The following is a 25,946-nucleotide window of genomic DNA, read 5'->3' on the forward strand; positions in this document are numbered from 1 at the left end:
CATATTATCCCCTTTAGAAGTAGAAACCACTTAATAGGATCCTTGATTAACCCCATTTGGAGTTTAGGAGACATTGGCACATACCGAAGCCCATTATGGAAGGGCGGGCTATTATGAAATCCCCATCTGTGGTCCGTGGTTGGTAAGCTCATTTACTTGACTTCCCTAATGACTTGTACTAGAAGGCTAGGGGATGCATCGGATCTTATGCAAGATTGAAGATGGTCTCCATCTTGGGTTTGGTCTCCCTATACGAGGTATTAATCCTCCATAGGGCTACATTGGCACATGTAGGGTGTGTGTTGAGAGCCATGGGTCTCCACAGTAGTAGACAACACTCCATGGATCCCCGAGGATGATCAGAGATGCTCGAGATACTCCCATTAGACGAGGATGATGCACTTGGTTCACCATTGCCCAATCGGCCCCAAAAATGCACCACACAGTCGTCAGTTGACCCAGGACTTATAGGATGATGTGGCATCCCCTACACCATAATCAGAGCCCTTACAGACGATCTACGGTCATCCTCAGCTCATTTGGAGACCCATGAGGTTATTATTGTGCCCCCACACCCATTGGGAGCACCACATGTTTATTGTTTGGAAAACAAGGGGCTAAACCTTTGTCCATCACTTTTGAGGGTCCCATGGACCTCATTAGGCCTCTTAGAGGGCCCTAGGACATGCATAGATTATTATTTGACCTCTTGAGAGGCTTATTCTTTCATTTGTGAGCTAGTTTGGTGGGCTTGTCACCAAAATTTGAATTATTAGAACATTATTTATTTTTGGGGCTTATGTAGGCCAAGAAGAATCATTCGAACTCCTCATTAGTGTATAAATACAAGTGAGATGAGTTTATTATCTCATCATCACTTTGGATTGGATCTCTTCTCTCTCTTGAGAATTTCACACTTTTTCTTGGAGCATGAATTGGAGCTTTATGGATGAATTTTGATGTGTGGATTTGGTTTATCTTGTCTTGGAGCTTCTCTATTGTCAAATTGTTGATGGTTGGATATACTCTATTACATGTAAGTACATGCTTTTAATGCTATTCTTATTTTACTTTGTCATATACATTGGACTGGGATTTTTGCTATTTTTAGGGCTAATTGTTACATGCATTTACTGCTTAAATTGTGGAATTTTGTCTATATTATTGCATCTCTCAACGTATGGACGATGTAATGTGAACAAAATCTCCTAGGGGTAATTCCATTAACGAATTGACCTTGATAAGCCATCATGTTTTGTACATTGAAGTATAAAAGCTGCAAGATTGCTTCTCTTTGACCTAGAAGGCTAGCGAAGTAGTCTTGAGGCCTTTTTGACGAAGAACCAAAGGTCCTCACTCATATAGCCTCCATTCCCCCAAGACTAAGGCACTGATCTACCAAAAAGTGGTCACCTTAAACCAACTTCTTTCACCTTTTCCTAGGTCTAGCCACATTGGGTCACATAGAGCATCATTTTCCCGATGAACTAGCCCTCCAAAAAGTTTGATCTCCTGGCCCCTCCTGCGCTGGTGTTTCCTCAAGACCTCCTCCAAATTTGAGACCATTCCGATAGTAGAGTTGTGAGAAAAGCCAAGCCCTAGCTCTGAAATCAAACTTGGCCCTAGCATCCCCAAGGCTACTACCTTATTAGATCAATTCAACACCTTTAAGTGAAAATTCTTTCTTTGATCCTTCCCCTACCTTGTCTAAGGTAAGAACATCATTGGTTGCCATACTCTTTCCTCCTACCCTAGATCGAGTCCACTTGGTCCCGTTCCTTTGAAAAGACAATTCTTCAAGAACCATTGGGATACCAATTTCAACAAGGATTTTAGGGATTGGGAAACTCCTTCACAAGTCTTATCCCATAAACCTAACCCTCAAATCCTCCCTTCTTTCTCCTATAAGACATTGTACCTTGCTTAGAAAGCAAGCAAGCTCTATCTTTCAAACTCTTCTGGAAAGGGATTATTTGGGTCACTCCGCATCCATTCATTGATTTATCCTTCACCGATGACTCCATAATATACCGGGTTTCCTCCCATCGGTGAAATTTTGTAAATAGAAGGGAGCCTTGGCTGAGGTGACAGTGGGCTAAGTCTCCATTTGTTGCCCTTGGTCTAGCATTTGCCTTTTAAGGATCCCCTTTAGGTCCCCTGCTAGTTTGAGCAATAACATTTTGCATTGTTGCCTAGGACACGAAACATGTGTTTTGTTCACCATACGACATATTGACATATCATTATTCGCAACTCCATTAGAAGAACGAAGCCCTAGTTCTTCATTGAACTTTAAGGTCGATGCTTGTAGGGTGAAGCAAGTGTTTTTCTAGGCATCTTTAATTTCACCCTAGCAAATCCTACATATTTTTTATGTATACCTCAAATAGGTTGTCTTTCTTTGATAAATTCCCTACTTTGGACATTGCTAGCATCCTTGGGCATCCTAATCATGTCGCGGGAAGGCTGGTACATGGGGACATGTTTGATGTTTATCCACAATCCGCAATTGACCACATAGAAAGATTTAATGCACATGCTTCAAGAGAGAAGGTTGTTCACCAAGATGCCCTTATGTTATTGTTAATGGGATCTCTCGGTGGCCATAACTCATGGTTGTGTGAGCATGAACCTAGGAGCATCTCATCTATTCAAGAGTCTGTTGATGGCTTTCTTAGACATTTTCAAGTACACCTGCATTAAGCATCCAAGAAGAAGCCTTCATTGAGCATCATCAAGACATTAAGAATCTAGGTAATGAGCCAAATAAAGTGGTACATGATACCAATATGATTGGAGCGGTTGTGGAACAAGGGATTCTGTGAAAAGCAGATCCTATTCTCCAATATACAACGGTGGTTTCCAACACGTGCTCAAATGACTCACTGAAGAGCTTTCTCAAATGTCTTCATAATGATTTATACATTCAGCTTCAACAGTGCTCCTAGAGCAACAGACCTCAGTATTTGATTTATTCACGAAATAAAGGGGTGGTCCCAAGAGATATAGCACCTAAATGTGCTCTTTCTATTCACCATATTGTCAGTCCAGCAATTCTTAGCAATGTAAATCCCAATGGGTAGCTATCCAATATATGAGGCTTAACCATAAATTGTCTCAAAATCTTCGTAGTATGGCATATGTCTGATCAGGTGTTTATCAAGAACACCAGGATCCACAAGTTGTCTATATCCGGATCAGTAGCTTCTTCATCTTATCAGACCATTAAGTTTAGGAACAAAGTTAGGTCCTTCATCTTAACTTTTAAAAGTCAACTCCCTCTTACATTGATAAATGAGAGGATCATCATTTGTTGGACAGACATCATCAATAGCTGCATTCAAGCATCATAGCTTGACCATAGCTCCCTCTGAATATTGGGAAAGTAACCTAGCCCAAATCATAACCATCGAGCTATCTACACACTGTTATTAATCCTTTGGTCCATGTGCCAAAGTCAGCCAATTATAGTCATACTGCTTCTCAGGGAACAAAGATATCGTCATTAGAGTTATCAGTCATCAGATCATAATTAGCTATCACGTATTGCCTTCATCAACGTCCTTTGACATGGTTATAGTTCTTGAAATAATCATCAGGCAACAGTCATCAAGCCATTCTGTCAGGGATTCTATAGCTCCCACTGAAGTCTTACTTCAGTTGGTAATCTAGATTTCAACAATGTGCTAGCTAGATAATTGCATTAAATTACCCAATTCATTATAAGAATGTTCTTCTCATCCAGGCGTCTGTGCCTATATGACCATTTCTGCATGAAGAGGAACTGACAAATAGTTTTTCTCTGCCTTCTGAATTACTTCAACTTCCTTCGAATCATTTGGAAGAGATTTTGATGATTTGGTCAGAAAGGTCGGAGGAAGTATGTCATCAACTACAACACGAGGAACAAATAATGCTACTGCATCAGGGATATCCAGGGCCAAATCATTTGCTGAGTCGAGCAATTTGCCAAAATCTTTGGTAACTTGTTGAGGGACAATAGCACTGCAGCCATCTCCTTTTCTCGGCCATGCCTCTCTATTGTCATGGAGATAAATAATGGTGATAGATAAGACAGCCCAGATCAGAAACATCAGAAGTTGTTGAAGCCACAATGTCAGTAGCAAAATATTCCATTATTATTGATCCAACTTTTCCCTTTGAATTTGGATAGAGTTTTAACCCTCCAAATGGTAAGTTTCCTCCTCGCTCTCATAGTTTGGGTCATGCAATCAAGATGCACATCCCAATCTGTGTCTAGAAATCCTCTCTAAGTGCCTTTGCCACCACAACTACTTTTGTACTTCATGATCAAAGGCCTGTAATGGGATGCCAAGCTCTTATAACTTTTCTTCAAGAATGAAGACTTCAAAGGTACTTCACCCCTTATCCAAGATGCCAAAGACAAAGGTGTTGCAATAGATCCCTGTAGCTTCTTCATAGTGGATAACTTTTCAAAAGAAGACAACTTTGCTTTTCTTAATATGGTCCTCTTGCTTTAGACTGTTTCTTCAAAAGTGATGTTATCTTTGATTTTAATGATATCTTCAGGTCTACAAGCTTCCAGGGAGACCGTTCCTTCTCAAGTGATCTAAGATCTTTGCCAAGATTGCCTGCCTATATGACTTTAACAGAATCTCTGCTCTGCTACAAGACATTTTTATGGACTTCAAAGCTTCCTTTTTCAATATATAGATAGGAGAGAGTTCCCACTGCCTGAAGTAATGAATTATCTTTATACTATAATTTGCAAGACCAGATTCGAGCTAAACCTTGAGGCTTCTTCAGCACATAAATCTTAAGACTTCAACAATTTGAATTCTACAAGAAGTTGTCCTTTTAGTGATGATGCTTGATCAGTGTGACATCGAATCTTGTCTTCTCAACAATTCAAAATGAAAATGACATCTTAATAGTGAATTCAACCTCTCGGGATTACTGACAACAATTTGATATAGTACAGAACTCGATCCTTCTGTCTCAGTAGCTCGGCCTCAATAGGAACACAAATTGATCCTCAATAGACTGATGCAATTTAGCAGACTAGCAATGGAGTTTTGCTCAAGAATGTAAGCACTTCAACACCCTTGGAACAAATGAACTTGGACCCTTGTTAATGATAATAATTTTGTCTTTGATATACTAGGATTTCATCCTACAGGATGGGATGATCTCATCCCTCAATCTGAAAAATTAAATTCGGCCTTCAATAGGAAAATATGATATGGCCTACTACAGGAAAATGACAATCTGCATGCAACTCGAACCCTTGTATATAATAGGAGCTTGTCCCTTCCAATAATAAATGTGACAGTGAGAACAATTCGGCCTACTCAAGGCAATTTCAGTTTCACAAGGGAACTAGGACTTAACAAGATAATCTCAGCCTCCTAAATATGATCCTCAAGAATAATAACTTAGCCCAGATAAGATGATTTGGTCTCCTCACAATTTATGCAAACAATGGAACTTGGCTTGCCACAAGATCTCGACCTCCAATAAAAGTAATCTGGTCCTGTTAATTTAGGGATTTCAGACCTCATATGTTGTGCCCAGGACTGTGATTTCTTTGACAAGTAACTCAGCTTTGTGTGGGCTATTAGATTAGCCCCTCGGTCCTTCCGATCAGGGTTTATATGCTCTTCAAATAGTCTTCACTTTCCTTGGATAAGTTTTCGGCATAGTCACAGTGACTATGGCTTGAGATCATGCCCTGAATTTATCTTAATGCCACAAGGAGCTTGGTCCTAGGTATATCTCTGTCTTTTGACATGATGAAGCCTGATCTTTAGTGATCCTTTTTCCTTGCAAACTCTTATTGATTGCTTTCTCTCTTGCTTGGGCTTGTCTTCACCTGGGCTCTGATTCCATGTTAATTTTAGTTAACATGTTCTTTGCTAAGGATAGTTACTTCAATCTTCCATATGAGCTCATTTATCAATCCATTTCAATTCCATTAGCAATCACATAAATCATTATTGTATTGACAGTAACTGAAGAAAGAACATAAACAGTAGATACAGAAGGCAAGCCAAGACAAGAGAACACAGGAATATAGCTCAAGCCAGGGAAAAACCCCAAGATGGGGAAAAACCTTGATCAATTCTTCTTATTATTATTATCAAATGTTCAGCTGAGAGAGAGAGTACAATAATTCGAATCAAAATTGACTTGTCAATTTGAAGATCCAATATCATTGCCCTTAGATAAATAGATGGTCCAATCAAAATTGCAATCTAGGAGCAGTCCATTTGTGCCCTCTCAAACAGATGTCATACTGCTGTAAAAGCTTGATATGGTTAGGCCTACGAACAGTCCATCAAGGAGCTGCTCCATACTGTCCAATCTGGACAAGCATCCAAAACTATCCAAATACATCACCTCTACATACCTTATGATCACAAGTGAAGGAGTATGTTGCTGTTTCTTGCTGCTCCTGGTTAATACATGTGGCACACTGCTACAGCCCTCAAAAATTCACCCAAAATGACCTTCTATAACTGCAGCCTCTCTTCATGAGAACTTGTCCTCCTTCTGCTACATATCTGGCTTAGTTCAGCCCCCAAACAAGCCTCCATGCCAACCAAAATAGGTCTGCGGTCCACCTGGGAAAATACTGACCCTTTATAGGAGATGGAGAGGGATTCCACTTGATTAATTTACCCCAAGCCAACCTTGTCAATTTGCACATGTGTGGGCTTTAATTCAAAAACACATTTCTCCTTGACCAAATTTAGTGATCGTTATATCGCTTTTGGTCCTCTCAAAAAGATGAATTCAATACAATGATTATCTCCATCAAATGAGCTGTCCAAAGTGTAATTTGGCCCTAGTTGCCAATTTTAACAAGTGGTCTTCTAGAAAATGCCCAAGATGTTATGTTGCACGGGTTCCCGAACCCAAGGGTGGGGTTCTCGAACCCGTCCCAGGTTCCCATCCCTAAGTACCGGATTCGGGTACGGGTTCTTCTCAGAAGAACCCATAAGAATTGGGTTCTTCTATGAAAAACTGGGTTCTCCAAAAAACAAATGGGTTCTTTTCCTTTAACGAGTTCTTTGGGTTCTTTGGGTTTGGATTCTTTGGGTTCTTCGGGCTCTTTGGGTTCTTCAAAAAAAAATTATATTAAAAATTTAATTTTCAAATATTTTTTTATTAAACTTTAAAAATTAATAATATGATATTTATTATTAACAAATGTCAAAAACTTAAAAGTTAAAACCTAAACTTTTAACTAACCCACAGCCATCGAATTTCATTTTTGTTTTTGGTTCAGCTGTTTTGTTTACCCATTTCTAGTGGCAATGGACAAATTCAACGGCGCAGTGCTTCATCTTCAGACGGACAGAGCATCAGTGGCGTTAGGTGTTAGGCGTTTGACTGTTCCATCAACAATGGTTGGCAGAGGACGTTGTTTGCGCAGGGGAGACGTCGGGCGGAGACATTGTTGTTCAGGTGTGTTCTCGGAAGCTGCATATGTTTATTCTGTGAAGCGTTCTATGCAGTGTTGTTAAAAGCGCGATTTAATCGCGCTTTTTTGAAAAAAGCGCGCTTTTTTCCCTAAGCTGATTTAATCGCGCGTTTTATGGGAAAAAAGCGGCTAAAAATATTTTTGCCAATTTTTTCGAAAAAAAAAAAAGCGCGCTTTTTGTGCTTTTTTCTGAAAAAAGCGCTGGGTTGCCAGGACAGCACAATTTTATAAAAAAAAATTTGGTTTTTCATTTGGTCATTTGGGTTTTTTCATGCAATTTTTTTGGAAAGAAACAAATAATTTTTGATTGGGGCAGCTTAATGATCAATTCTAGGCCCTAGTATGGATGTATGGATATGCTATTCATGGTAATGTTAAATTCTTAAAGTAAAAGTGACATTCTCCTTAATCTTCATTTTCATCATTTTACTTAAATTTTTAACATTACCATGAAATGACTCGGGATGTTTGAGAGTGGTTCCAGCCTCATTGGATTTCATATGGAGAAAGTAGAATTTTAGATTTCATTTAAAATCCAGCAGACTTATCAGTTTTTCAGGATTTCAGGATTGGGAGATTGTAATGTTTCCAGGTGACACCACCTGCTCGGGCTACCCCTGCCACCAGTAGAGGACGTGGTCTACCTCCTATAGCTCCTACTTCTAGTTCTTCAGCTTCTAGAGCACATCAGACTCCACTGCCATCTCCACCAGCACAGGCACCAGCATCTATATCTAGAGGGAAAGGGAAAGCTGTGGCATTTTCTCGCAAGAGGGGCAGAGGAAATCAATAGGATTAGACCTCATTTTATTGTATATGACATTATGACATGATGAGATACATTATCATATTTTTTGTTGATATTTTGAGGCTTGAGTTGGGACTCAGGAGTCAGGACTTACTATTCAGGACATGATTCAATGTTATGTGTGATTTTAGCGCTAGAAATGATATTAAACATCTTATATATTAGTTTTTTTATCATATTTATGTGTCAATGTATTTATTTTATGTTGTAGATGGTTTAGATATTAAAAAAATTGAAAAAAAATGAATATTTTTGTACCAAACGCTTTTTTCCCACTTTTTTCCCGCTTTTTCCGATTTTTTCCGCTTTATTCCCGGCGCCGATTTAATCCCACTCGCGCTTTTCACAACATTGGTTCTATGTATATTATGTTTCCCTGTGCGATGACTTTCTTTGTATTGTGGCTCCGTGTGGTTGGTGTTTCTTTTTATTCCGTAATTTTGTGTTCACCGAAAGAGCAGTCTGGAGAGGATTCGAGGAAAAGGGGCATGGTAAAGTAGGTTTCAATGGGCTAACATGATTCCATTTTATTCTTAAAATTTTTGTAATTGTTTTCTGAGTTGTTCTAATTTGATCCATTTTGTTTATTACACTTGATCTTCTTGTTTTTTGCTTTATGTTTTTGGGGTTTCTTATGGCATCCCTACATATTTGACATCATTGGCTGTACTTTTTAGTTCCAGTGTCATATCTTTTGGTCATTTGCTGGACATTCATAAAATTTTCCAATCTAATTTTATCTTACTGCCCAAGTAAATAGAATTTTTGCAAGCTCTATCTACGAAATTCAGGTATTGTTAACTGCTACAGAAATGCGGGTGTAGACTAAAAAAGTGGAAAGCAGGATCACCACATTGACTGTACATCTTAAGTACCATATGAACACTCACCAATGGAGCCCAAGCATATTTAACATGGAACTCCCTTTGCATGAATGATGAAATAGGCTATCTTTCATTTTGAAGAGACATTCTCAATGTACAACAATACAGTCAATACTTCTTCCTAGCATACGTTGATTTCTTAAGTAAACGCTAGACTCGCTGCTTTAGCATTAGACATCTTACAATGTTACATGTAAATTCTTGTTTTATGTTTGAAATAAGTAGCATAAACATTCATGCATGCTGTATCGTAGTATGTATCCTCAGTTTTAGTAGTAGCCTTGAGCTCTCTCACATAGTTGTCATGGTTACACAGAAACGAATGTTGTCCTAAAATATAGCTTAGTCTCTCATTAATAATTATTATTAACATAACTTTTACTTTGAATTTTGTTAAACAGATTCAAATTGTCTTCCAAAATTTGCAAAATAAAAAATGTCTTCATGAAATCCACAATATCCACTTTGGAAATACGTGGATAGGCAAAAACCTCCAAAGGGTGTTGGGGGGACAACAACAATAAAATGCACTTTATGTCAACTTGAATGGAAAATGAGCTATACCAGAGTTAAAGCTCATTTTATGCAGATACCAAGGAAGGGTGTTGATGCTTGCACTGGAGACCCAAATGATCCCACTAGACTCCCTAGTGCACAAAGAGAGCAACAAAAGGCTAATGGTAAGGCAAGCAAAGAAATCTCTAAGCCATGTCGCAATGTGGATGAAAATGATGATTCAAATGAAGAAGAATTACCATCTGATGATGAAGTTCAAGTTGGTGATGAGCATGTGTCAGTGTCATCTAGAGCATCAAAAAGCACTATCAGTCAAACACGCAAGAAGCCTAAACTTGGTGGCCTTTATGACATGTTTGATGTGAAAAGTAGGGAGGGTGTTGATCTTGCAATAGCAAGATTTTTTCTTGCATGTGGCATTCCATTCAATGCAGTCCGTTCCCCCTATTTTGAGCAAATGGCTCGTGCTATTAATGATGGACCTCAAGGGTATAAAGCTCCTGGTTATGAGAACCTCTGAACTGTATTGGTGGACAGGGAGAACGCCCTTCTTGAGAAGGCAATGGCACCCTTAAAGGCATCTTGGAGTGTAGATGGATGCTCAATTGTCATGGATGGATGGACTGATTGTAGGAATCATCCATTAATAAACATCATTGTCTCTTCCATGTTTGGCCCTTATTTTCTCAAGGCCATTGATTGTTCTGGTCAAGAAAAGAACACTATGTTCTTAAAAGACCAATTATGTGATGCCATTGCAGAGGTGGGGCCATCCAATGTTGTTCAAGTTATTACTGATGCAGCTCCAATGTGCAAAGCAGCAGGGGCAATGGTTCAAAAGGAGTACAAGTAAGTGACAAGTTTCAACTTTCAAGTTTAATTTATCTTCTATTTAAATTACATGAATTACATTTTTTATTTTGAGTACAAGTTTGATTTTTTTTAACTTTAGTCTTTTAACTTTTTTAATTTTAAACAATAAACATTTTGATTTATAAATATTTTAATTTTGTCCTTGATGTACTCAGGGCATATTTTTTGGACATCATGTGCAGTGCATTATTTGAATAATGCATTTAAAAACATTGGGAAAATTGAATGGATTCAAGCATTAATTGAAAATGGCCGCAAAATTCAAATTCTTATATGCAACCACCATCAGTCACAAGCCATTTACCGCAAGCATGCAAAAATGGAGCTTCTTAAACCAACAGATACCGGATTTGCAACTTACTACATTTTACTTACGCGACTTGTGGAGATGAAGGAGGCTTTATCTGCCACAGTCGTTAGTGACATCTGGAAACAATGAAGGTTATCTACCTCAGATGCAGCTTTGGAGGTGAAGAGGTTGATTTTGAATGATAATTTTTGGGTTGATGCCAAATTTGTTGTGGAAATTATAAAACCAATTTGTGATATGATCCGCTATGCAGACACAAATGGTCCATGTTTAGGTGAGATCTATGAGAACATGGACTCCATGTGTGAGAGGATCCAAACCGTCACAGATAGGAAGGATCCTACTTATGGCCACAACTAAAAGAGTTTATACATGGGCATTCGAATAAACTGAACACCCCTCTTCATATGGTAGCTTATGCAGTTAATCCAAAATGGTATGATCCCACAATAGGAAGAAGGCCTCCATCCCAAGATAGAGAGGTGTTCAAAGGATTCTTGAACGTTGTCAAGAAAATTTATGGTAGTACAGAAGAAGCCTCTGACATACGATCTCAGTTTGCCCAATTTTCACATGGTCGAGGTGTCTTTGGTTCACATGCATCTTTGGCAGATAGACGCAAGAAGGATCCAATTGATTGGTGGTGGCTTCATGGGTTTGATGCTCCTGAGTTGCAGCAATTTGCCATACGGTTACTTGAACAAGTAGCTAGTTTGGAGTTCCTCATTTTATTCAAAATTTGAAAAATTCTCAATTAAATATAGGAAAATAATTTTAATTTTTAAATTTTCATTTTAGTTTTAGTTTTTATTTTTAAATTTTTAATTAATTTAATGGGCTTCCCCTAATATTTCAAGTAGCTAGTTCTTCATCTTGTGATTGGAATTGGAGTACTTATGCCTTTATTCATTCGGGTAAAGAGAAATAGGTTGGGCTCAAAGAAGGAAGAGAACTTAGTGTACATTCATAGCACACTTCGTCTTATATCTCGAAAAGACCCTGGGTACAAGGAGGGTCATTTCAAGAGATGGGACCAACACACAGATGATGCTATGTGTGTGGATGAAGAGATACAACCAGATGGCCTTATTGAGCTACCTCCAATTGCTATGGATGAGCAAGAGCCTCAAGATGAGAGTGATTCCTACCTGGAGAGCATGCTAGTTGAAGATTTAAGTGATGTTGGTGACATGGATGTTGATGACATGGCTTGAGGAAGCCAATGTTCATTAGGCTTTAGCTATTTTTATTTTAATATTTTAAAATTTCCTAGTTCGTGTTTGGAGATGCCTTAAGGCAAATTTCGAATGTAGTATGACAATGGACATATATCACGATTCATGATTCTTATTAATATATAAACACTGAACAGTTAAACTCCAATTTGAATTTGCACTTGATATCAAGCTATAAATTTTGAAATTTCAATGTGAATGTTCAATGTTCAATGATGTGCATATTTAAATCTTTAAAGTTTAAAGTTTAAATCTTAAATATTTTAGTTTTCTTGTTTAAAATTGAAAAATATACAAATTCAAATTTCATATATATTATTAATTATAATTTATAAATGTTTAATTTATAAAATTTAATTATTAAAATTTCATATTATTATATTACCCGACTAACCTATGCACCTTGTTTCAAAAAATGCAGTTCCCGTCCACAAACCCATGTTTCCTGGCAATATTGGTATATGTGCAGGACTTCAAGTGGTTTCTAGGGAATTGGGTCGCTCTCATAGTAGGAGAGTATAGCAAATAAGGAAAATGCCCAAGATGGTGTTGTGATTTGTTGAGAGGAAGAGCTATGTGACTGATTGAAGGGCAGTGAAGTGCCCGAGATAACCCATATTGAGAAATATGGTTTAGTACACAGTAATTTGTTGAGAGGAAGAGCTATGTGACTGATTGAAGGGCAGTGAAGTGCCCGAGATAACCCATATTGAGAAATATGGTTTAGTACACAGTAATGTAAGAAATAGAAGCTAATAGATTTCCTGTAGGGTGGTGAGGTGCATAGGATAACCTATAGTGAGAAAATTAGTGTAGTACATAGTATTGTGGGTTGGGTAGATTAATAAATAGAAGCTGATAGCTTTCCTTTGCCTTCTGGTCTCATATCCTAGGTTGGGGATGGAATCTGTCCTCTGCGACCAGTTTGGTGAATAAATATTTGAGCAAAGGTGAGTATCCCTGTGTGTCTTTGTGTAGTTTTTTTCTTTTATATTTTCATCATTTACATTCTTGCTAATGAGATGGATTGAATGACGGAAATTCAGTTAATAAGCACGTTTATGAATTTTGCTTGGATTTCAATTATAATTTTGGTGTATGTTATATAATTCAACATCTTAAGCGGCATACAAAATCTGTTGTGTTGCTGTTAGAAGCGAAATTGTTTCACAGTTGGAAACCTGTGTTGTATTGATGAGGAAAAATTCAAGTTGAGTGCCTTGCTGGCCAAGGGCAGCAGTCCAGACACGTTACATATGCAATAATGAAACTGTCAAGCCAACATCACTAGGCATGTAGAAAATCAAATTGTAGTTGAAAGTTTTAAAAACAATGAATATTCATCACCAATACAACACTTCACCATATGCAACATAGTAACAGAGTTTCCAGTTGTTTAAGAAAACAAATAAACGACAATATTCCTTTTTTCAATTAAAAACTCTTCAAATTATTGTCAGAATAGATATTATTGCTTCCAATATAAGGCTTGAGAAGTTTGATTCAATGTGTGTAGAATCTTCCAGCAGAATCACTTTCATTGCTATGATTGACTTCATCTGAGAGTTGCAAGTTGGAAAGGCGTCCATGAACCTGCTTTTTAATGACTGTGAAATTGTTCCAAGTAGCTAAATTATGGCTACAATTTTCAATGCAATCATTTTCTTTACAAGTTCGTAGATCATAAGAAATGTTTCCTTGACCAAAGGAAGCATTTAACGACAACACAAGATTCCAACCTAGTTTTTCTTCTTTGCATTTGTTCAAAGAAAGTTATTCAACACCAAAGAAAAATATCCTAGCTCAGGAATTTTTCACCAGACAAACTCATGAACAAACTCAATAATAGGTAAGCTATAAAGTGCCAAAAACGTGACCTTTGAACCTTAGTTGAAATTTGAAAGCTGTTTTTGGCTTCATTTCTTTCCTAACTTTTCGGATTTAAAGCAAAATAAGTTTTCCAAATTAAGAAAATTACAGAATAAGAACGATAACAATAGTAATGTGACAGTTCTGCAGTCCTCAAGGCCATAAAAACACTGACAAACCTAAAGGTTGTTTAACTAATCCCACAAGGAACCAGGTTGGAGGCATGTACTGTCGCTTTTTTTAATACAAAGTTCAAACCATATCCATAGTGCTTTGGGAATTAAGCTGCATTTAATCAAGGAATAAGTGTGATTGACAGTATTGCAGACGGCAAACTGAGGGGGATAAACAGATCTGATGTTAAATGGGTTTCTAAAGAATGATATATGTAATTGGGGATATATTCCTTTATGCAAAACGTATTTCTAAAATTAGTTAGTTGATGTGTCCTGCTCCGTTTGGGATATAGCATCAAAACCATGATACTTGTTATGCATACCTCCTTTATCGAAGTCGTTTTTTATCATTTACAGTAATAGGTTTTGGACTAGCACCATTGAATCAAAAGTTAGAAGCATTCAAACTAGGTCACAAGTACCAATCTTGAGATTCCCACAACATGTGGACATATGAACAGCAGGTACATTTACTAAGTTGCACTGCCTTTTGGGACAGGGGGGCGGCGGGGAAGGGGGGACGAGTTTCCGGTACGGCTAGACCCTGTTGACCACTCCACGTCAACTACACCATAGCTATACATCTTTTCGTGCATGGATTTCCGTTGTGTCCGAGCACTCAGATGATCCACAGATTCATCATTATCAGTTATATGTACACTGGAGTTTTGTAAACCCATTCTGCATTTTGTAATCTAAATGATCCTAGTAAAACAAATGTATGTAACAACCTAGGTAAATTTATTTTTTCAGACGATGATTTCTATCCTAGGAGGTTTTTAGTCTCACCGATTCATGTGTGTTTCTAAACACGGATGATCAGCAGAGTTTTTCCCTCTAGCATCACCCCAAAGCTAGAGTGTATTTTGTCGTCAGGATTTTAAATGAGTCCTAGTTTTATTTATCGAATCTCTATAAAAGTGATTTGGGAATAATTATAACTATTTAGTTAAATTATTTTATTACAAATCACTTAATCTACTAGATCATATTTTGTGTCGCAGAAATAAGTAATTATTGAGGGTCTATAACGAACGGATTATAAATGTAATATTTCATATAAAAAATATTTAGTGCATGGTCCCTCATTGTTAGACACCTCGGCTAAATATTAGAGGGTTGGAAAAATTAATAATCCCCTCTCATGAGTCAATTAATTAAAATTTCTGGCTAAAATAAATTAAAATGTTAAAGCCAGAAATTTAATTAATTTAGGTCCTAGAAAAAATTAAATTCTCCAACATTTAAAATTCGTGGGGTTTAAAGTTTTTAATTTTTGGAGGTCCCCGGCCAAGGGAATATTGAAAATTTCAAGATATTGTGAACCCTTGGGCCATAGTAGTTAAGTCAAAGTCAATTTTTGTGGCAATTAACTCAAAATAATCATTTTTGAGTTAATTAAAAGTGAAATTCGAAATTCCTCAAAAAATAACTTTATTTCAACGGTGGTGATTAAAAGATCATTTGATCTTCACCAACGGTTGAGATTGCTTTGACGGGGATCAAGCCAACTAGCCGTAGGAGAATTTTCCTATAAATGAGAAGCCTCTCTCCATTATTTGAATCCGATTTTTCTGAATCGTGTACTTGCTCTAAGAAAGCTCTTCTAACTTTTTTTGACTAATAAAACGCAAAAACTTTGAAGTTTCATATCATGGTGTTCCTCTTTCAGATTTATGTGGTAATATTGTTCTCAATACTTGCTATTTTTATTTGCATGTTGGTTAATAGCCTTTGAGAATTGATCTATGTACAGGTATCTTGCACAGATTTCTGGGTGTTTTTAGAATATCATTTTAATTTGATAGAAGTAGCAGGTATCTCTATTTCTTGATAATTTTATAATCATTTTTTAGATATCTATTAATCTAACAAGCAGATTTAAGTGTGCAGAAGTTATCATTCCGAATTTGGGCATTTGGGGAAGTCCTCAGCTAGACCAATTAACTCTCAGTTTACAAAAATCTAAAAGAGCCCATTATCTTTTTAATTTCTGAAGTCATTTCATAGAATATTTTACTTGCAAGGTTTTTCTTGGGCTTTTGCCTCTTTAAAATTTCAAATTTATTTCTTAATATTGTGCAAAAATTTGTTTAAATTTGGCTAATAGAGGGCTTTGATCTGCAAATCTGTTAGATCTGTAGAATATTATTGTAGATTTGTAAATATCAAATTTTTTAATTCATTGGGGTTTTGGGTATTTCATATTTTTGTATATACATGCTTAGGCGTTTTTTCTATCTTTTATTTGTACAAAAACAGATCTGAAAATTGCAGGTGATTTTTGTGGATTCCGGAAAGAGATCTAAGCCCCAGAGGGCATCTCCATTTTGTTTGTAGGTTGAAGATAAATTTCAAGAAAATCGTGGGCAATTTTTTTTTAGGGCCATGAGAACCTGAGCTAGCCATCTCCAACCTCTTTCTTGGCCTCCCTTTTAGCCTTATGGCCTCCCCTCTTTCACCAAAATTCTCTCACTAATTTTTCCTAAATTTTTTCTTAAAAATTTCCCAAAAAAAAATTTAACAAAGTTTTTCACAAAAATAATTTTGAGTTGAGGATTTTCAGTATTTCAGGCAGCATATCTTCAGTTGTCTTCAAGCCCGTAAGGGATGACTGGTGCACATCCTCTAAACCCTTATCTTTTTCATTGATCTAATTGAAATCAAGATTAATACTAGCATAAAATTTTAATTATCTGAAATTTAGCAGCAAATTAGTTTTCATCTTTTATTGCATTACATTTCAGAAATATAATTACTTTCAGAAACTTTTGCATGTTATTTTCTGAATATTATTTCACTGTTTTTTTTAGTAATTTTCCAAGTTTTTAGATCAAATACATCAATAGATCAAAAAGAATTAAACTCAAAAAATTTCTGAATTTAGCAGCAAATTTAATTTACATTTTCACTGTTGTTGCGGAAATAGATGTTAGTTTGAGTAACTTTTGCAAACAAATTTCTGCAAATTGTTTTACTGTTGTTCAGTAGTTCATTTATGAGTTTTTTAGATCCAATACATCAATAGATCAAATATAATTAAACTCAGAAATTTTCTGAATTGTAGTTATCAGTTTGTCATTAAAAAATTTATGTTGTTATACATAGAAATTTATGAATATTGCATGGTTACAGGACTGTTGTTTTAGAATATATTGTTGGTTTTAACATTTGATGTAAGAGCAGATTACTATACTGATATTTTATTAATGTGATCTGAGTTTAAAACATTTAGTTTAATTTCTGAAGTTCATTTGTTTTTTATATGCTTATGCAAGTAGGACTAATCTAGTTTTACATATGCACCTAATGATCTTGGTTGGGTACTTCATACAAATGAATTTTTGAATCTAAAGGTATTTTATTCTAGCGTTTTACATTTTAGTCCATTGTGCATTTTAGTAATTATTTCTGCAGATTTTACATTTTGCAATGTTGGTATAAGTACTTGCTTTCACATTTAGATCACCACCTTTTTTAGCCTTAAGTAACATTTAAGACATATTTTAAAAATAATTTTAGGCTCTCATTTAACTAAAATTAACCAAGTCCTTGCATTTCACATAGTTTTAATTTTGCATTTGCATATGAGACAGTCAAGTCTTTTCAGCAGCAGTTTTCCATCCTTTACTTGAACCTTATTTTCTTCGCAAGATAGTTGACTCCACAAGGCACTAGTATCACTTTCTTCAAATCATTTTGAATCCTTAAAATCTTGCGCAATCTAAAACAAGTATTGGTTGCTTAGTTGTGTCTCCCAGGTTGGTTGGTTCCCAACTAATCTTTCCTTTTTCCATTTCCATAGGGTCTACCCCCCTTAGTCTGCTATTGGGAGACAACTCAAACAGAGTGATTGGGGATCAGTGTGACAGCCCCCGATCTAAGTCGTTGTCGCAGTGCCTAGACATTCTGTGCGACAACACTTTTTGGCGTCGTTGTCGGGGACCAATTTATTGGAACTTGGCTTTACGACATTCACCTTCACATTTTCAGTCTTTTAATCATTTCTTATCCCATCAACGCCACATTTTTTGGCACCATTATATTTCTTCATCTTTTCATCACCTTATCTTTCATCTGCACTTTTAGTACCTGGACATTTCGATTGGTTTCCTATTTGGGTAGCGACTCCACTTATTCATCCATTATTTCTCATACAAGAAAATTTCCCTTATATCCATCTGCTTCTCCCTGACTGGCCTTTCGGTTTTTTCCTTTTGGATCTTAGAGCAGCTAGATTCATGTTCAAGTGGCAACTCCACTTCTTTCATTTCTTACAAGAATTTCTACTAGAAGCTCGCTTCTTGGGGATCTCTTGATTTTCTTGAGTAGGGGTCTTTCTCTAGCATCCATTTGGTCCCTCATTATCCCTTTAAGCAAGTCATCATGGATGACTTGTTTGCCCCGTGTCATTTTACTAACTTTCTTCATGATATGCCGTAAGAGGCCATTCATAAATTGCCTTTGTTCTCGAGTGGTGATTCAACAACTGCTAGAAAGCATCTCTCCAGAGTTACTCATATAATAACTAGATATTGTCTTCCTTCACAATATAATCATGAAGTTGTTAAGATGCATCTATTTGTCTTTTCTTTAGAAGATGATGCTTTGGATTGGTTTTGTAATTGTCCTGAGGATTCTTTCGCTTCTTTAAAATACATCATCAATGATTTTAAAGATAGATATGGAAATCAAGGTGGATTGCCTTGTGCCCCTAGTACTATGCAAAAGGATGAAAGTGATCTTATAAAGAACCCAACTATCAACGAAATATTTCAAGACAATTCTCCATATCAAAATATGCCATATTGCAGGCATTGTGAATGTTCTCATGATGAATTCAATTGTACCTTTGCAAAACAAATCCATGATAATGAAAAAGCAGAAACAAGTTGTTAAATCAGTACCGACAATGAAAGGGAAAATGATAAGCATCTTACTAAAGAACTAAAGCAGCTGGTAAGAAACATGGAGCTTAATCAAGAAAAATTTATAGCTGATTACACCAAGGATATGAGAACTTTGTACGCCCAAATAGAAAAAAGTGATTAGGAGATAGAAATCATGAAAATTAATCACCCCGATCACATAGCCACCATAGTAGAAAAGTGTGCTCAGAAGATGGAGGTTATGAAGAATGACATGCATAATCATCATGAGAAAGAAATGAGTATTATACAAGTAAATCATAACATAATGATGAAGGACATGGAAGTTGGTCATATTTCTCTTCTGAACAGATTATTAGCCATGGAGGAAAAGCAAGTGCAATTAATGAAAGATATGGAAGCTAGTCAGATATGTTTTCAGAATAAATTATTGACCATGGAGGAAGGCCATGCCAAGGAAATCAATGCTATGAAGGTTGAACACTCTAACCAGATTGATGCCATCAAAATCGAAAAGACCACTCTTCAAGATAAGCTACAAATGATGAAAAATGCACAAGTTCCAAGATTTCAGGTTAGACCAAAGCACAAAGGGTTTGTCACGACTCACAGATCTCCCGATCCACCAAAGCATTTCCCATCTCATCGCAAGGAGGTTACTTTTCCCATTAAGGACAAGTCGACTTTGGTTAAGGAAGACCGAGCTTATGTATCACCATTAACAGAGTATATTCAGAATAAGAATGGGCATACTTCAGATTCTTTAGATCATTCATGCAAACATCTTCAATATCAGGAAAGGAAATCTATAGTGGTCTCATTGTTGACATCACAGCCCACCCAGAAGAAGAGGAAAAAGCAAAAACGCAGAAGGAAGCAATTTGATGCATCTGATGGCCGAGAGCAACTCGATTTTCGGATAAGACATAGTCCTACGATATGCAGGATCAGGCATGGCACATCAGAGAAACAACCCATTGATCTACCTGAAAGTCGGCAGATGCTCAGTATGCACTATATTGAACACATCTGATGCCACAAGGGCATCCTTTGTATTGTATCTCTAACCTTACACCTTGTCATTTTAGCATTTTATTTCTGTTCTTAGATTAAGCTTACATTTCATGTTTGTAGAATTGTTACAGAGCTTTTATTTAATATAATGTTTATGATGATTTTTGGATTATATTTGGATGGACGCTAATTATGTCATTCTGTGTTTTCTTTGGGTGTAGATTTTGGATTCTTACATTCCTTCGATGAAGCAACATGTCCCCAAGTAGAGCCATATGTTGACCACTCCATGTCAACTACCCCATAGCTATACATCTTTTCACGTAGATTCCCATTATTTCCAAGCACTCAGATGATCCACAGATTCATCATTATCAACTATATGTACACTGGAGTTTTGTAAACCCATTATGCATTTTGTAATGTAATTGATCCTAGTAAGACAAATGTATGTAACAACCCAGGTAAATTTATTTTTCAGATGATGATTTCTATCCTAGGAGGTTTTTAGTCTCACTAATTCATGTGTGTTTCTAAACACGGATGATCAGCAGAGTTTTTCCCTCCAGCCTCACCCCAAAGCTAGGGTGGATTTTGTCGTCGAGATTTTAAATGAGTCCTAGTGTTATTTATCGAGTCTCTGTAAAAGTGATTTGGAAATAATTCTAACTATTTGGTTAGATTATTTTATTACAAGTCACTTAGTCTACTAGATCATATTTTGTGTCGCAAAAATGGGTAATTATTGAGGGTCTATAACGAACGAGTGTTCCCCCTTCATGGGTTAGAAATGTAATATTTCATATAAAAATATTTAGTGCATAGTCCATCATAGTTAGACACCATAGCTAAATATTATAGGGTTGGAAAAACTAATAATCCCCTCATGAGTAAATTAATTAAAATTTCTGGCTAAAATAAATTAAAATGCTAAAGCAAGATATTTTTTAATTTAGGTCCTAGGAAAAATTAAATTCTCCAACATTTAAAATTCGTGGGTTTTAAAGTTTTTAATTTTTGGAAGTCCCCGGCCAAGGGAATATTGAAAATTTCAAAATATTTTGAACCCTTGGACCATAGTAGTTAAGTCAAAGTCAACTTTTACGGCAATTAACTCAAAATAATCATTTTTGAGTTAATTAAAAGTGAAATTCGAAATTCTTTAAAAAGTAACTTTATTTCAACAGTGATGATTACAAGATCATTTGATCTTCATCAATGGTAGATTGCTTTGACGGGGATCAAGCCAACTAGCCGTTGGAGATTTTTCCTATAAATGAGAGGCCTCTCTCCATTATTTGGATCCGGTTTTTCTGAATCGTCTACTTGCTCTAAGAAGGCTCTTGTAACTTTTTTTGGTTAATAAAACGCAAAGACTTTGGGATTTCAGATTGTGGTGTTCCTCTTTCAGATTTATGTGGCAATATTGTTCTTAATACTTGCCGCTTTTATTTGCATTTGCTCGTTAATAGCCTTTGAGGATTGATTGGTGTACAAGTATCTTGCACAGATATCCGGGTTTTTTTAGAATATCATTTTAATTTGATAGAAGTAGCACGTATCTCTATTTTTTGATAATTTTATAATCATTTTTTAAATCTCTATTAGTCTAACAAGTAGATTTAAGTGTGCAGAAGTTATCATTCAAAATTTGGGTGTTTGGGGAAGTCTTCAGCTGGACCAACTGACTCTCAGTTTACAGAATCTAAAAGAGCCCATTATCCTTTTAATTTCTGAAGTCATTTTATAGAATATTTTACTTGCAGGGTTTTTCTTGGGCTTGTGCCTCTTTAAAATTTCAAATTTATTTCTAAATATTGTGCAAAAAATTGTTTAAATCTGGCTAATAGAGGGCTTTGATCTGCAAATCTGTAGAATATTATTGTAGATTTGTAAATATCAATTTTTTTAATTCATTGGGGTTTTGGATATTTCATATTTTTGTATATAGATGTTTGGGGTTTTTTTCTATCTTTTATTTGTACAGGAACAGATCTGAAAATTGCAGGTGATTTTTGTGGACTCTAGAGAGAGATCTAAGCCCCGGAGGGCATCTCCATTTTGTTTGCAGGTTGAAGATAAATTTCAAAAATATCGTGAGCAAATTTTTTTTAGGGCCTTGAGGCCCTGCGCTGGCCATCTCTAGCCTCTTTCTCGGCCTCCCTTTCAGCCTTATGGCCTCCCCTCTTTCACCAAAATTCTCTCACTAATTTTTCCTAAATTTTTTCCTAAAAATTTCCAAAAAAAAAATTTAACAAAGTTTTTCACAAAAAAAATTCTGAGTTGAGGATTTTCAGTGATTCGGGCAGCATATCTTCAGGTGTCTTCAAGCCCCTAAGGGATGACTGGTGCACATCCTCTAAACCCTTACATTTTTCATTGATCTAATTGAAAGCAAGATTAATACTGGCATAAAATTTTAGTTATCTAAAATTTAGCAGCAAATTAGTTTTCATCTTTCACTGCATTACATTTCAGAAATATAATTACTTTCAGAAACTTTTGCATGTTATTTTCTTAATATTATTTCACTGTTTTTTTAGTAATTTTCTGAGTTTTTAGATCAAATACATCAATAGATCAGAAAAAATTAAACTCAAAAATTTTCTGAATTTAGCAATAGATTTAATTTACATTTTTACTGTTGTTGCAGAAATAGAAGTCAGTTTCAGTAACTTTTGTTGCTTGCAAACAAATTTCTGCAAATTGTTTTATTGTTGTTCAGTAGTTTATTTCTGAGTTTTTTAGATCCAATACATCAATAGATCAAATATAGTTTAATTTCTGAAGTTCATTTGTTTTTTACATGCTTATGCAAGTAAGACTAATATAGTTTTACTTATGCATCTAATGATCTTGGTTGGGTATTTCATACAAATGAATTTTTGAATTTAAAAGTGTTTTACTCCAACATTTTACATTTCAACCCATTGTGCATTTCAGTAATTATTTGTGCATATTTTACATTTTGTAGTGCTGGTATAAGTACTTGCTTTCACATTTAGGTCACCACCTTTCTAAGCCTTAAGTTAAGTAACATTTAAGACATATTTCAAAAAAAAAAAAATAGGCTCTCATTTAACTAAAATCAATGTTCCACCAAGTCTCCGGGACGGGGAGACGCGGGTGCGGGGAGACGCACAAAGGGGACGTGTGGGAGAACCCTGAAATTTTAGGGAAATTTAGGGGAGACGGGGAGACGTCGAGGTATATATAATATAATTTTTAATTATATATATTATAAATTTATATATATGTATATAATTTTGAAATTTTCATGTTCATATTCATTGTTCAATAATGCTAATTCATCAAGATTCAATACCATAAGATTCAATAATAAAATTCAATATGAAATTCAAATATTCAAATACAATGTACATTGATCCATATCAATTATCATTCATCAATCATCATTCTATAATTTACATCATTCTATAATTTACATTGAAAACCAAAATAATAACTGAAACTAACATATATTCCAAACAGTTGTTTCTATATGATTAAATCAAAAAGTTATAAATAAATTAACTTCTAATATATCTGACCAACCTCTGCTATTTCGCTTTGGTTTTCACTAAAAGAATGACGATAGATGAACCACATACCTGTAATCTTACAATGCTCTTAATTTGTTCACGGTCTAGAGGTTGGAAAACAATATACTCATCAATGCGATTCATGAACTCGGGGCGGAATGTCGTTTGAGCCACTTCCATAACCCTGTTCTTCATTCTCTCATACAGTTCCTCTTTTGAGCCAGGTTCATCATCAAGCCTACTTAGAATGTACTGAGAACCAATGTTTGAAGTCATAATAATGACAGTGTTGGTGAAGCTTACAGTTCGACCCTGAGAATCAGTGACCCTTCCGTCATCTAAAATCTGAAGTAGAATATTTAAGGCATCTGTATGTGCCTTTTCAATTTCATCAAACAGAATAATTGCATAAGGCCTTCTACGTATAGACTCAGTCAACTGTCCCCCTTCTTCATAACCCACATACCCTGGTGGTGCTCCAATCAGCCTTGAAACTGCATGCTTCTCCATGTATTCACTCATGTCAATCCTCACTAGAGCTTCATCAGTATTAAATAAATAGGATGCAAGAGCCTTAGCTAATTCTGTTTTGCCAACACCTGTTGGGCAACGACTACTAAGTGCTAACAGCAAGCCGTTGCGTGGAGAAGAGTGAGGATGCGTTGAAGCTCTCGTGGGCGCAGTGAGAGCAGATGGAAGAAAAAAAATGCGTTGAGGTAAGAGCATAATGAATGGCGGCAGAATGAAAACTTGAAAAGTGGAGTTAACCCTAACTTGTTCATGTAATTTTTTATTTGTAATTGTTAATTTAGTTTATTTTTATTTTTTATGTTTTTTTAATAAATTAATTTTCATTTTCTTTAATTTTTTTTTTTGGTTTATAAAGGGTAATTAGACAAAAATGAAGGGGGGACGCCCAGAAGAACCCCATTTTCGGGGGGACGCCCAGAAGAACCCCATTTTTGGGGGGGACGCCCAGAAGTACCCCTTTCGGGGAGTCGAGTCTCCCACATTGGGGAAACGCACCCCCTTGCATCTCCCCGAGTCTCCCCAAAAGGGGGACGTGGGGAAACGCGCCCCCGAGAGTCTCCCCGTCCCGGGTGCGTGGGGTGCGAGGGGTGCATGCACCCCACCCTGGGGGACGCGTCCCCGTGGAACACTGACTAAAATTAACCAAGTCCTTGCATTTCACATAGTCTTAATTTTGCATATGAGACAGTTTAGTCTTTTTAGCAACAGTTTTTCATCATTTACTTGAACCTTATTTTCTTCGCAAGATACTTGATCCCACAAGGCACTAGTATCACTTTCTTCAAATTATTTTGAATCCTTAAAATCTTGCGCAATCTAAAACAAGTATTGGTTGCTTAATTGTGTCTCCCAAGTTGGTTGGTTCCCAACTAATCTTTCATTTTTCCATTTCCATAGGGTCTAACCCCCTTAGTCTATTATTGGGAGACAACTCAGAGGAAGTGATTGGAGATCAGCGTGATAGCCCCCAATCTGAGTCGTTGTCGCGGTGCCTAGACATTCTATGCGACAACAAAGCCACCCCCAAATTTTCCAAGGGACGACATATTGGGGACGATAATAATATATGTACATATATATAATAAATATTATTATTATTATTTTAAATCCACCATGAGCATAAAGATAAATAATAAATAATAAATACATCATTGCAATAAAATTATAATTACTGAACTAGCTAAGAAATCTGAAATTCATGTTAATAATTACAAAACCAAATACATAATCTCAAATTCAAGTTTTTAGTTCAAGGATGTTAAGTCAAGAGCAATGTTGAGTAAGTGAACTGTTCTCCTAGCGTGACACATGATAGTTAGTTGGAGGGTATCCATCTATATGACGGTCCAAATGGCCTAGCGCTAAAACACTAACTCTTGCTAGTTTGACCTTTCAATGACCTAATTTGTCTTGCTTGTTATTTTTGGTCAAATCGAAAAGCAGATTCAGTTTTACTATTCTTGGTTGACATTCTTGCATTTAAACTAATCACCTTACTATCCTAGTTGGCAAGCATGCTAATTTTGTCAAAATCATACCTTGGCTCAAAATCCTAATATTGCCAATCTCAACACCTAAATTGACCTCTATTTTCTTAGATTTGTCAAATAAAATCCAAGTTTCACTGGTCAACCACACTAGATATTTTCCTAATCTTGTGAAAGCAAAAAGGGCCTTTCTCACAATCAATGCTACAAACATGGCCAAGTTAAACAAATTCAACTTCCTTGGCACAGTTAGCAAAGTTGCAAAGTGTGTTAGAGCCTTAAACATAGTGTGGTTTCTTTACATCAGTCTGAGATGTAAATTAGTCTTGAATCATGGTTTATTA

At 36.1% G+C, this 25,946-nt stretch overlaps 1 protein-coding gene and 1 pseudogene across 1 annotated transcript; one reads left to right on the forward strand and one right to left on the reverse strand.

Moving 5' to 3' along the window:
- The first annotated feature begins 9,713 nt into the window (after positions 1-9,713).
- Positions 9,714-11,602, forward strand: LOC149212676 (uncharacterized). The gene is made up of 4 exons (XM_089388781.1): positions 9,714-10,165; positions 10,214-10,525; positions 10,991-11,133; positions 11,274-11,602. The coding sequence occupies exons 1-4, from the start codon at positions 9,714-9,716 to the stop codon at positions 11,600-11,602; spliced, it is 1,236 nt and encodes a 411-aa protein (XP_089244907.1).
- Positions 11,603-23,205: 11,603 nt separating this feature from the next.
- LOC149212677 (chaperone protein ClpB3, chloroplastic pseudogene) lies at positions 23,206-24,439 on the reverse strand (annotated as a pseudogene).
- Positions 24,440-25,946: the final 1,507 nt, after the last annotated feature.

This window comes from Pinus tabuliformis, chromosome 1_1 (assembly GCF_031772625.1).
Source record: "Pinus tabuliformis cultivar Carrire ecotype Pingquan chromosome 1_1, CPIR1, whole genome shotgun sequence".
NCBI lineage: Eukaryota > Viridiplantae > Streptophyta > Pinopsida > Pinales > Pinaceae > Pinus > Pinus tabuliformis.

Coding starts and splice junctions, on each gene's coding strand:
- LOC149212676 (XM_089388781.1), top strand. CDS start 9,714: ATGAGCTATACCAGAGTTAAAGCTCATTTTATGCAGATACCAAGGAAG. Junction 10,526..10,990: donor ATGGTTCAAAAGGAGTACAA/GTAAGTGACAAG, acceptor GAAACAATGAAG/GTTATCTACCTCAGATGCAG. Junction 11,134..11,273: donor CACAAATGGTCCATGTTTAG/GTGAGATCTATG, acceptor TTCATATGGTAG/CTTATGCAGTTAATCCAAAA.